The sequence below is a fragment of the Catharus ustulatus genome, chromosome 8 (assembly GCF_009819885.2).
Source record: "Catharus ustulatus isolate bCatUst1 chromosome 8, bCatUst1.pri.v2, whole genome shotgun sequence".
Taxonomy (NCBI): Eukaryota; Metazoa; Chordata; class Aves; order Passeriformes; family Turdidae; genus Catharus; species Catharus ustulatus.
In genome coordinates, this window is record NC_046228.1 from 32,414,127 (window position 1) to 32,427,519 (window position 13,393).

Consider the following 13,393-nt stretch of genomic DNA (forward strand, 5'->3'; position numbering starts at 1 on the left):
TGACAGCCATTCTCAGGTTGAACCTCTGCTGGAAAATTTACAGACACATGGTAAACTGGAAGGATTTCTTCCTGGAAAGGGTTGTTAAACATTGGGATGGGCTGCTCAGGGAGGTCTGCAGTCCCCACCCCTGGAGATGTCCAAGAAACTGCTGGATGTGGCGCTCAGAGCTCTGGTGGGGATTGGTAACAGGCTGGACTCCATGGCCCTGGAGGGCTTTTCCAACCTCAGGGATTCTGGGATTCTACAACTCCCAATAAAACAAACAGGAAAAGCCCTGGGTGAGAATTATCTGTTGCTGACATTAATATGTAGAACCAAGGGCTCATATTAGAACAAAAAAATTAACATTACTTCCCACTCCCCTCCAAAAAGCCCTCTGCAGAAAGGAGATGCTCTAAGCTCAAACATGGACCAAATTACCTTCTTTTAAATGGGGCCTGTTATAAATATTATGATTTTAAAAAATCTTTTCTCATGTCTGCTTGTTGATTTAATCTGTGATTTTGTGCTGGCACAAGCAGGTCCATTCGTTTTTAGCTTGCACATGAAATCTGCTTGCAAAAGGATGTGACTCCAGCCCACTGAAGAGGGAACAATGGGCATTTTTCCAGTTTTCTCCCTAAATTTTTCCTTATTTCTGGAGGTCATCACATGAGGTAAGTCTGCACTTCATTCTAGCAGAGCATTTTCAACTAATTTCTGCCAGACCAAGTTATTGTACAATAACCCTTTTTTTTTTAATCCAGCTGGTATATTAGGAAAGTCACCAGTGCAAGATATAATTGCAGAAATTATCTCGATGTTAAAGAGTGACTGGAAAAATTCCCAGAGGACTCAGCAGCAGACACAAGCTCAGTAGTCTCGAAGCAAATATGAGCTCCAAGTGTTCCTTTCACTGATTTCTGGAGTCTTCTCTGTGGTTTTTTTCTAAGAATCCACATTTTCTGAAAAGTAATTCCCTGCTGAATGTCCCATTTACTGCCCTAGTATGAAGCAGTGTGGGATAGATCCCAGTTTTGGAAAACAGCCCCACAAAATAAGTACTAAGTAAAAACAACAAGTGCAGCAATAGAAAAGTTCCAACCTTATGATGTTAACCAAGAAAAAATCCTCTTCCCCTTGGGTTTTATTATATGATTTAGAAATTTAAAAGGACTTTAATTAGCACTGTCCTAAACCAGGGACTGCTCCAGCTCAAGTAGCCCTTGATGGGACACTCAGGAGTGGAAAACAGTGGACAGCTTTATTCCTGATAATGGAAAGTGTGCAAATAAACCTCTCTTTAACCCTCATTTCAGAAATTAATAACTGAAGGAAGAAAAAAAAAAACACCTTAATGACTGTAAGGAAGTTTACAAGTAGGGCAATTACACCAAACTCAAGATATTATGGATATAACTTTTTTTTTCTTTACTGATCCACTTCTATTTTCATTTTTTTACTACCACCTCCCTTCATGGATCTTAAAGGGCAGAGGGTCTACTGATTTAGGTTAAAATCATACCTTAATCCACACTAACTGACTCCAGACTCTTTAGGACCAGTGACAATGAAATGGGAATTTAGGTTTCCTTAAAATCAATGTTTTTACATTAAAACACTTGTGAACAGGAGCTTCTGAACTACCCAGCTGTGCAGTAACTTCATTTACAAGGTATCTTGCTCTTCCTACAAAGTTCTCCCCAAATTCTCTCCAAAAGCCCTGTTGAAAGTGAACTTGGGTAAAATGAGGGTTCCCCAAGCTGCCTCCCTGTTTTCCCCACCCTCCCAACAGGTGCAACCACATCCATTCAAGACATTCCTGAAATCACAATGGCACAAAACACATGCCAGGAGAAAAAGAAGGAAACAAAGGAACAAACAGAATTGAAATTTTGCATGGAAATCCAGTGAAAGGTTTGGATTTGACCTTGGAGGTCTTTTCCAACCTTATTGATTCTGGGATCTTACTATGCAATAGAAAAAACAAAGAAACAAAGGAGAATCATGAACGGCAAAAGGAATCCCAGCAAATTTAGGGAACATTTCCTGGCACTGCAGCTGAATTTGTACCTTGAACACTGTGCTGGGCTCCTCGTTGAGGTTCACTCGGGTGACGACACGTCCGGAGTTTTCCTCTACATCAAAAATGCTGGCACTGTAGGGAAACTGGACAACATCCACCTTGTAGCGAACTCGACTCGCTGGGGTGCCCTGAAATGCAAAAAGAGGCAAATTGGGTATTTTTGGGTTTTTACACACCTCCAGAAGGATTAAAATGCAACACTGATAAGGCCATCACAAGCAGAACTTGCTGTTTGTCTTCCTCAAACATGAGCAACCCATTCAATCCCCCCAAAATACCTTCCATGACACCTGAGAGGTCCAGAAAGAAAAATAACCAGAGGTTAGGAAAGAAAAGGGATGAACCCCCAGCCACTTAAAACAAAAAATGTTTTATAAAAACTGATACTGAAGATGGGCATGGCTTAAGGCTGGTTAAAATAACTTACAAAAATATTTTCACTTGGTATAAAACTCATTTAAGAAATTCGTCAGTGGTTAAAGAGAACGCCATTTTGCAGATGGATTTTAACCCTCCCCACAGTTCAGACCCTGCTTTGGCGACAAGGATTACTCAGTCCAGGTAGCCCCTGGTTGTATCACAAAGAGTCTGAAACACCAAAGCCAAAGGGGGATCGGAAGCAGCACTGCCAGAGGGTTGAAGAGAAGAATTTTTCCCATCAGTATATCAGCATTTTCTAATTGAAGGCTGCTTATCCATTTAACTGGTTTAACACCACCTGCCTAAAAAATAAAAATTATTGGAAGGATGAAGTTTCTTAGGGTATCCATTATTTTCCAACAATCACCTCAAGGGTCATTGAGTCCAACCATTAGTGCAGTGCTCCTGAGGCCAGCACTGACCCATGCCCCCAAGTGCACCAGCCACATCTTTATGGAACACCTGCAGGGATGGGGACTCCAAACCTCCCTGGGCAGCCCCTGCCAAGGCCTGAGCACCCTTTCCATGCAGAAATTCCTCCTGCTGTCCAAGCTGAGCCTCCCCTGGCACAGCTTGAGGCCGTTTCCCCTTGTCCTGTCCCTGTTCCCTGGCAGCACACAGCCCGACCCCCCCTGGCTGTTCCCTCCTGGCAGGGAGTTGTGCAGAGCCAGAAGGTTCCCCCTGAGCCTCCTTTTCTCCAGGCTGAGCCCCTTTCCCAGCTCCCTCAGCCCCTGCTGGGGCTCCAGCCCCTCCAGGGCTCCGTTCCCTTCCCTGGACACGCTCCAGCCCCTCCAGGGCTCTCTGGCCAGGAGGGCCCAGAACAGACCCTAGGATTTGAGGTGCCAGCACAGGGGGACAGGCACTGCTCTGACCTGCTGGCATACAATAAAAATGATGGAGATTGTCCTTAGCCCACTTCTTGTTGTTGATATGTTTATGGAAACATTTTTTATTGTTTTTATGGCTGTACCAAGAGAAGTTCTAGCTGGTCTTTGGCCCTTTTCCTTCCACACACTCCAGGGAACTGGATCTCCTGGATCTTTCCTCTCTGCATCTCCTGTAGGGTTCTGTCTCTGCAGGGTTTATTTTTGTCTTGGGTTACAATACAGAGTGTGATAAAAGGTATCTATTCTATCACCATCTGTTGAGGGTGGGGGCAGTGATCCTTATCTCCACAGGAGATATTCTGCTAATGGGCCATCCATTGAAACCAGGCAGGGCATTGTTCTTTATCTTTTCACAACCCATCCTTCCTCCAGCCAGTCATTTTCTGCTCATGGCCATTGAGTCCCACTGTGTGACTGATAAAATTACTGCATCCCATTGGAAGTTGCTCCAGCCAGGGGAAAGAGCCCAACATTTCTTACCAAGATAAAAACAGAGGGTTTGGGACACTAAGGGAGCCCCTTTCTCCACTGGACTCCAGAGGAAAACCGGATTTCTCTACATCACCACTGGACCTCCGGAGGGAAACTGCACCTTGTACAGGAGCACTGCTCCAACTGAATCACATCTGTCACTGCAGGAGGATGCAGCCACCATTGAATGGGACTGCTGCCAACACCCTGCCTGACAGGGTGTCAGGTTGTACTCTGACTTTGTCAGGGCTTGGAGTTTGTTTCTTTGTAGTACTGTATTTCTATTTTAATTTCCCTAGTAAAGAACTGTTATTCCTAATTCCCATATCTTTGCCTGAGAGCCCCTTGATTTCAAAATTATAATAATTTGGAGGGAGAGGGTTTACATTCTCCATTCTAAAGCGAGGCTCCTGCCTTTCTCAGCAGATACCTGTCCTCCAAACTAGGGCAATTTTCCAGCAGTCACCTGGTAGGCTGAAATCCCTCATGAGTACCAGGTTATGCAATGGGCCAACTTCTCCCAGCTACTTTTAGGATGCCTCATCTGTCTCTTCATCCACCCTAGGGAGTCTAGGACAGATTCCCTCTGATCCTCTTTGCACACTAATGTCTGAATAATGATTTTGCAGCATGCCAAAGTCCGGATACACAGAGATTTGGGACATTTTACTGAACTCCAACTAAATTATTTGCTAAATATATTTGGGAGTAGAATCAGAGAAACATTTCTGTCCTAACAACAGCATGATTTAATTTTCGAAAACCTCTGAGTCTTGAGCTTGGATCAGGCTTTGACCTTTATATTGTGTTTAAACAGCCAGAACATCCTTAATGGTGGATTGCTGATTTTCACCTGTATTCAGTAATGTGCTTTGTTGGGATTGGGAATATATTCCACATGCCATGCCAGACTCAAACTACATGGGAACAGAACATTTCCTTTTGTAAACAGCAATGGAAATGGCTACAAAAGTGGTTTGAGCTCACTAAATGCTATCAATGTTTTGCTGATCCAACAGAAGTAATTTGAGTGTTGCCTCTTGAAGTTCTCCAAGGCATTCTAGCCGGGGCAGAGTTTATGAGGCCATCAGCAGCTTTAATCATCCCAGCTGGGTCTGCCAGGCATGTTTGAGTGGTTAGCAAATTAATAAATGATTGTGTTCATAGTTAAAAGCACTTCACACGTGCTAAAGAGGGCAAATCCTGGAAAAAGTGAGAATTTCTGGGATCATGGCATAGCAGACTTCATTATCAACTTTCCCCCTGGCATTCCCTGCTTCAGTCATTTTTCTTCAATGTTATAATTAAGAGCAAATTACCTGCTGAAATTCAGCCTATTTGGGCTTGAAGTAATGGCCTTAAACTTGCTTGGAAGACTAAGAGTCCTCATCATCATTAAAGCTCCTCACACCAGGTAATTTGTGATTAAATAAACAAAAAACTCATCAGGTTATTGTTGCTCCTGATGTGATTACTAAGTACACTTTGCTCCTGTCACTTCAGAAAAATAACAAAACCAAGATTTATTTTTTATTTATGGTATTTTGGCACTGATGAAATTAGGAAAATCTCCAGAGAGATTTCCCAGGGAAATCTATTTAGAAGTGAGTTTTAATTATCTGAAATATTAATAATCTTTTGCCTTTGTTCTAAATTAATTTAGATGCATTATTTTGTCTGCAGCAAAACTTGAATCTAGCTGATAATATTCCCAAATAAACCACAGAGCAAAGATTGTGCTTGGCAGGCACCACATTCATTCTCTCCAAGCAAAGTTTCCCTAAGATTCAGGACTAACATGAAACTTAAATGAAGCTCATCCAGTTCCAATCATTTCTTCCATGGCTGCATGGTTCCGTAAGATTCCATTTGCTCTGGGGAAATGCCATTTATTTCTGACACAGGTGACAGCTACCACAATGTTGGTGAGGCTGCCCCTGGAAAAGGGGCCTTGCATGGTGCACAGTGCACTGTCCAGATAACTCCCAGCAGGGAAATTGTAATGGAATAAAGCCAGGAAAAATGGAAAAAAGGAAAACACCATGATTATTGGGGATTTTCTTGCATGTTTCTGCAAGCAACTCGAGAAGAGGCCAGGAATTGTTACTTCCACTCTCCAGGAGAGGCAGGCTGGAGCACCTCTGCTAGGAAGATAGGAGACCTTTGGTAATGTCCAGCCTGGAGAAGAGAGGACTCCAGGGAGACCTTAGAGCTTCTTCCAGTGCCTAAAGGAACTCTAGAAGAACTGGAGAGGGACTGGGGACAAGGGATGCAGCGACAAGTGGGAATGGCTTCCCACTGCCAGAGGGCAGGGATGGATGGGATATTGGGAAGGAATTGTTCCCTGGGAGGGTGGGCAGGCCCTGGCACAGGGTGCCCAGAGCAGCTGTGGCTGCCCCTGGATCCCTGGAAGTGTCCATGGAGCTGGACGGGGCTTGGAGCAACTTGGGATAGTGGAAGATGTCACTGCATATGGAATGGGGTGGCACTGGATGAGCTTTAAGGTCCCTCCCAACCCAAACCACTCAGGGATTCAAACTGGTAAGAGCCACAAAACCCTACAATTCCTTGGCCCAGGAAAGAATGTGGGGAAATGGATTTCACTTTCATTTGAAGTCACCAGGTGAAGATGCCAGATGTGCCTGGATTTCACCCCTAAAGACCAGTATGAAATGGCAGCATCATGAACACAGTTCTCTCTCCAGATCTCTCTCCATATATTATCTCCATATATAGATTTCAACACAAATCTGAATAATTTGTATAATAGGGAGTTCAATCAGGAAAGTTTTGTAAAACTAGTTCCATGAAAAAAAAACAGAAAGTGGTGCTAAACCCCACAAATTCCCAAGTTTTGGTAACTTACTCAAAGCAACCATGGAAGATGGGACAGTGCAGAGCAGTTGGATGAGTTTGGTGGGTTTTACATCAGCTTAGGGATGTGAATGGTGCACTCATATAAATTCACCCTAATTTCATTCACATGAACCCTAAAATTTGAAGGATTTTACTCTTTAGTAGATAACTCGACAAGAGTTATCTGTATTTCTGAATTGCTGAAGCTGGAAATTCTAAATTTTTAACTCTCACAAGCTGAACACAAAAAAGCCCCATCAACTTTTAAAGCCTTGAGATAAAATTACTTGAAGAACTCCTGGAATTTGTGGCATGTATCCTATATTGTAATCTCCAGCAGCCACTGAAATTCCACAGGAAGAGCTTCTAAAAGATCAAGGTCTGGCCTGCCTGAAAATGATTTTTTACCTTCAATTAAAATGCAGTGAAATCTTTAATTAAATATCTAATAGCCTCTTACTTTTAGTGAGTGCATGGAAGACAATAAGGACAATTACTCCCAGTTTGACAAGAGGGCTCCACTGAAGGAAAGCCTCAGGAGGTATTGGGAGAACAGATAAAGCATTAAATGGAATGTTCTGGAGCTCTGGAAGCTGGCTGCTCGTTAAAATTAGTGTTCTGCATCTGTTTCTATTAACATTTCCAATTAAAAAAAATAGCAGGATATGGAGGGGATTTGCCCACGGCCAAAATATCCCAGCTCTTACAGTGATAACCACTATCAAAAAAGGGATATATAGGAAAAACAAACACTTCTTTTTATGTCAGTCCTGGGAATCACCTCTGATAAATAAACTGAGCATTTATCTAACAGCTCCTGGTGCTCTCCTGCCCACATTTTTGGAGGATTAAGAGCTTTGAGACCACTCAGAACCACTTTTTCATCTCTCATTACCACGCCACTTCAGTGAGGCATAAAATGTTCACCGGGAAGAAAACTCCCCTTGTCTCCAAGGGATTTATCCAACACTAATCCAGGCTGATGATTTCTTCAGCTCCAAAGGATGATCTAAATGCCCAAAAAAAGAGATGGCTGGCAGTATGTGCTGCTGGGAGACTGAGGACTGTGCCAGCAACATCCAGAAGAGCAGGACACTGAGCCAGATACTGTCTTTGTCCAGGCTTTGGAATCTTTCCCTGAAAAGGCTGGGAAGCATCTAAGAGAACACAAATCTGAGCACATTTGTGTTAACTAAAATAAAGCAGGATGTGAAGGGAAATATTTTCACAGAGGTGCTTCTCCCCCTTTACTCTGCTCAGGTGAGACCCCACCTGGAATTCTGGTGCCTCCAACATAAGAAGGTCATGGGACTGTTGGAGAGAATCCAGGGGAGGCACCAGGATGATCAAAGGGATGGAGCAGCTCTGCTGGGAGAAAAGGCTGGGAGAGCTGGGATTGTTCAGCCTGGAGGGGAGAAGCTTTGGGATGACCCACCTGTGGCCTTACAGTGCCTGGAGGAGCTGACAAGAAACACAGAGACATGTTTGCATGGGATGGAGTGCCAGGACAAGGAAGGATGGCTTCCCACTGCCAGAGGGCAGGGATGGATGGGATATTGGGAAGGAATTGTTCCCTGGGAGAGTGGTGAAGCCTTGGCACAGGGTGCCCAGAGAAGCTGTGGCTGCCCCTGGATCCCTGGCAGTGTCCAAGGGCAGGCTGGATGGGGCTTGGAGCACCTGGGAGAGTGACCTTAAAGATCATCTCATTCCAACCCCTCCCACCAGCAGGGACACCTCCCACAGTTCTCTCTGTCTTGGTTTTCTCCCATTTCTGTTCCTATTGTGGGCAGCCAGGCAAAGCCAGCTGGGAATCACTCTGGGAGCACAGATCTGTTTGGGTGCTTCTGCTCAGCTGGAATTCCAGGGGTGTAGTGTAGGCAGAGCTTCCCTGCACAGGGCTCACCAGTTTTTCTGGTCACAGTATCCAACAGCCTAAACTCACCCACTCCAAGGGACTAAAAATCCCCAATACATTGAAAATTCCTCAAGCTGCTGTTCACCACCTCTGGAAAGGAAGCTCAAGCTGATGTGTGAGAGAGAACTCACAATTAAAGGGATTGTTCACATAAAAAAGTGCTCAGCTGCTGCAATAATTCCAGCTTCAATGTGCTTAAAATCAAGGATTTTTATTCTTATAAGGTTACCGGTTATTTAGAAAGTTTTTCCTTGGCAGACATGGCTCTGCTTTATCCCCATCATTCCCTCTGGCCTGCTTTTGTTGGTTTTTGCTTAATATTTCCTGCTTATACCTGGAATTAGGTAGAAGCTCCTCTGGGAAAGGCAGGGTGAGCAACTTAAAGATGCATCAAGTAATTTGAAAAATTATTTATGTATTTCTAGAAAATGTTACTATAAAAATGTAGAAAAATTCACTGCAGATTGTTCCAAACAACCAAAGGATAAAATGTTGATTTACCAGATTTAATGAGAACAAAATTTTCAGGCAAAACCTCCCAGATTTCAACGACCAGAAGGGTGTTTCAAGTTTATAACACATGCAGAAGCAGCTACTAAAACATAATTTACATTCTCAGTCACTGCAAATAAAAAGAGAATTAAAACTAAAAAAGAAAGGAGCAACTGGTAAGAATTTAAAGTGACATTTACTCAAAACAGCCCTGCAAATCTTTCTGTGGCCTTTAGAGAAAAGCTCTGGGTTTTATGTTTTAATTGACATTTCACCAAGGGCCTGAAGAATAACTATCAGAGGTCTCTGATGCTCTCAGGCCAAGAGGTTTTGACCACTTTGAAATTCACAGGTTGAAATAAAGACATTACAAAATACCTTTGAGGAAGTGCTTGACTCTGGCACAAATTATTTCTGTTGTAACCAAGCCACTCTTTGTAATAATCAGAAATCTGTGGAGTTTTTGCAGCAAAACCCATCTTCTTATCACCAGTACATTCTATTGATGGCCTGAGGTTTTAAGCACCAGTTAAATTATGAAAATCTCACATTTTCACCCTCAGATTTGTTCATATGGTTACACATTCCTATGTGGAAGGTACACGGAATTGTAAATAACTCAGTGTGTGAGGGTTTGATTGCAGGATTTTTTTTAATAAAACAAGAGATGCTTTCATCTTCATCTCCAATAAGTGAAGTTCTGTTGGATTAATTTAATAGTAAAAGCTCACTCTTACCCCTATATGCTCTAAATTTCTAAATATCATTTCTAAATGTCATTCCCCCTCTCATGTTTCACCTAAATTAATGCTTGTTTGTTAATATGGAGAGCCCACCTCCACTGACACCATTCCCACCTCCTTCTCCTTCCCCTAAACCTGCTCTTCTGCTCCTGGAAAAATTCAGATTTGCAGAGAAATCCCACACAGATGCTGGGCCTTTCCAGCTGGATCCTCATAGCATCCATATTAATTGGACAACGTTGGGACTTGCTGAAAACAATGGTTGTCTCTGAGGAGCTGATTAGGTCTGAAAAGCTTTTATTGCAGATGATGGAAAAATCTGGCTGGGCTTTTATTCTGGATATGGGAATTACGTACATTACTTGCAAAATAACAACAGGAAAAGTTAAGCTTGGAGACTTCAAATGAGTTGGGCTCTTATAAACAGGCATATTTTAAAGCTGCAATTATTTTTTTAATAGATACATATTTCTTTCCCTAAACTGATAAAATAAATGTATTAGTACCCTGCAAATAAGATTCCAACAGGTTTAAAACCCCCAAACCACACAAGTAAAATACTGGTGATAACTAAGAATATTCCATCCCTTAAGGCAAATTTAGAGCAAGGTCCCCTTGCTGAGCAGTGAAAAGGTTTTGTGCTTTTAAACCAAATTTCCAGTGAATTCATATCAAATACTTTGTGACACCATTTAATGTCAAAGACAGCTTCAAATAAATAGAGATTTTCCAGTAGCACAGGCTGGCTCAGGCAGAAAAAGAAATACAGCCATTTATGCCTGGTAGTTTTACTTTTAAAATAAAAATGATGAGGGACAAAAGTACCAGCCATTATTTTAAAATAAAAAAAACTGCTTTCAAAACCTCCTTTAAAAGCTTTCCTACATAGCTGTCTGACTTTTATAGCCCTTGCATTTATTAGAGGCTTCAGGGTAACTTCATTTTTAAATCTTCATAAACATCAACAGGTGTTCATGTGATAGTGAGAAAAATGTTATAAAATATTCAGCAGGGTTTGGGGTTGTTAAATGAGAAATGAAATAACTTTGCATTGGAAATGCTGATTGCACAGGACTAAGGATTATAAGTGTACTTAATCAGAACTATTTTGTTTCCCCTCAGTGATCTCTTAGTCTTCAAAACTTAGACATAGCAATTATAAAATGAAGCTTTTATCAGAATGGGCAAAAAGAGACCAAAATCCCTCATTGTGAGGCAACAACATTTATTTAATGTTAAATAAAAGCTGCCTAAACCCCAATCACACCACATTTAGTTAAGCTGTACCTGATTTGTGTCCAAGCACTTCATCAGCTTTTAATGTTCACGGCACATTCCCCCTGAACTCTTCCCCCTGAGGATTATTCTCCTTCTTATGCCAAACACTGGCAATTAAAAATTAAACCTGGCTGGCAGAACAGCTCTGGCTTTTCCTGTCCTCAGAGGATCATCTGGTCACTGATGTTCATCAGGCTCTGATGACAGAAATGACATCAAACTCAGAACAGGCAATGAGTCAGAGGTGTGTGCCCAGGGCTCCAGCAGCAGAAAGAAACAGGGACAAAAATAAACTTTATCCCCAAAACAAGTACCCTGGGTTCAAATATTGCCCGTGGAATGTGCAGCTGGTGAGCTCTGCAGTCCCACATCAATCTGGCACGGCTCAGCTGGGAAGTGCACGGTGGCTGTGACATCAAACAGTGACAACCTCACAAAACCGTGGCTCCTTTCCTCTTGAACGACCCCAAAGACAGCCCCAGCACCCCTTCCTGCCTGTTCCTCTCATTCTCTGAAGCTGGATAAAGAGCTTTCCTAAAGCCTCCCTGGCAGACAAGAGCTGTAGCATTGATCTTCCAGCTCCAGGAGGCAGCCTTGGAAATGCAGCCTCTGTCCTGAACAGCAAAGCCAGGCTGACATGAAACAAATGCAGGAGTTACTCCTCTGTGAAGCTCCTCATAGTCTGAGTCAGTGATAGAGCGGGGGAACTTGGGAGGGTGCGAGTTTCCTCCCTCTGGGGTGTGGAATTTTAAGAGTTTTCCTTACCGGGGGATCCTGATCCTCAGCTGAGACCGTGGTGATAACAGTGCCCTTGACTGCATCAGGAGCAACCATCCCCCTGTAGAGCTTCTGGCTGAACACTGGCGAGTAATCATTCATATCCTGCAAAAAGCAGAATTCACACTTTAGTCCTGGAGTTCCAACAAAATTCCAGATGCATTCACAAATGTTTTTGTTGAGTCTCTCCCTCCCTCCGTAGGATCGCCACTCCCGATTCTATTCCCCTGCACAAAATGAGGAGGGAAGGTGCTGAATATTCAAGGGAAAATGGATGTGGGACTGCTCTGTAGAAGGGAATTCTGCAGGAAAATACAGCTCCACAAGAGAACAGAGCAGAGAATTTCACACCACTTCCTTCTGTGGCAGCAGGTTAGGCTCATTTTCCAAAAGGAATGAACTGCTCTGGCTTGATGGTGCTTGTTACCTTTAATATCCAGTAAATTAAGGGGAAATAAAATATCCTTTGTAAGACAAAAGGGCATTTGCACAAATTCTTGTGCCTGAGATAGGCAAGGATACATAAATATATGTATATATTTGCATATATACCTAAACATATCTTAAATATCTTGCAGAGTCATCCAGAGTTGCTTCTCTTTGTGTAGAGATGAAAAATAAACAGTTTTTGGTTTTTTTTCTTTCATAAAACAAGATGTCTACCAAAACACTTTTTCCAATTCAAGTTTATTCTTCTCTAGAAAGTCTTTTGGTTTTGGCATAGTCAAATCAGAGCAGTCTGTCACTCATTGAATGTTGTGTGCCATTAACTGGGACAGGTCACTTGGTCCAGTGGAAGATGTCCCTGCCAGTGGCAGGGTGGAAGGAGATGGGCTTTAATGTCCTTTCCAACACCAAGCATTCCATGATTCTGTGGGAATCTGGAGGCAGGGATTCGAATCCAAGGAGTGCTTTTCCCAGAGCAGTGAAGAAGGAGGAAGAGGGGGTTTAACACCCTGGTATTAAATATTTACATTTTTAACTTAGCGGGGCACAAGCATGAAAGGTCTCTTGGTGTCCCCATAAACCAAAAAACCAGGAATGTCCCTGTGTACAGTGACATTCCAAAAGCTATTTTATGCTGGGAATGCTGCACTGCAGGGATTTTTCTCCTGCTGTAGCTGTTTGGCCTGTCCCCACCTTCGGGGGCACCTGGGTGAGTATCAGTGCATTACAGCAAGTGACTGGCTTAATGAGTTTTAAATTACATATTGATTTCCTCCTTAGTGCCTTCCCTCCCCTCCTGCTTTGTTTCTCCTCTTTGCCATTCCCACATGACAGTCTCACTTCCCAACATTTTTGTTCAGCATTTCCATACTCCTTGCAGACAGGGCAGTGTTTGTTCCTTACCAATCTTTTTTCCTAAATAAAAGCCCTGTGTAAGTGTTGTGTCCTGCTCAGAGAATAAGGAATGTGGTGGGGGAGTGGGATCAAGCACATGCTGACATGGTGACAGCTGAGTTAACGAGCTGCCATCAAGAAATCC

General features: G+C 42.8%; 1 protein-coding gene across 10 annotated transcripts in view; it reads right to left on the bottom strand.

The window, feature by feature from the left end:
• The window catches only part of PCDH15 (protocadherin related 15), a 642,731-nt gene that overhangs the window by 72,410 nt on the left and 556,928 nt on the right, over positions 1-13,393 (bottom strand). For all 10 annotated transcript variants that reach the window (XR_004418559.1, XR_004418557.1, XR_004418555.2 and 7 more), the window contains 2 exons: positions 11,896-12,012; positions 2,056-2,196 (listed from right to left, as the gene is read on the bottom strand). Coding sequence is in view for 3 of the 10 variants with exons in the window: in XM_033065836.2 (XP_032921727.1) it covers positions 2,056-2,196; positions 11,896-12,012 (258 nt within the window). In the remaining 7 variants the exon portion in view is untranslated. The remainder of the gene's footprint in view (positions 1-2,055; positions 2,197-11,895; positions 12,013-13,393) is intronic.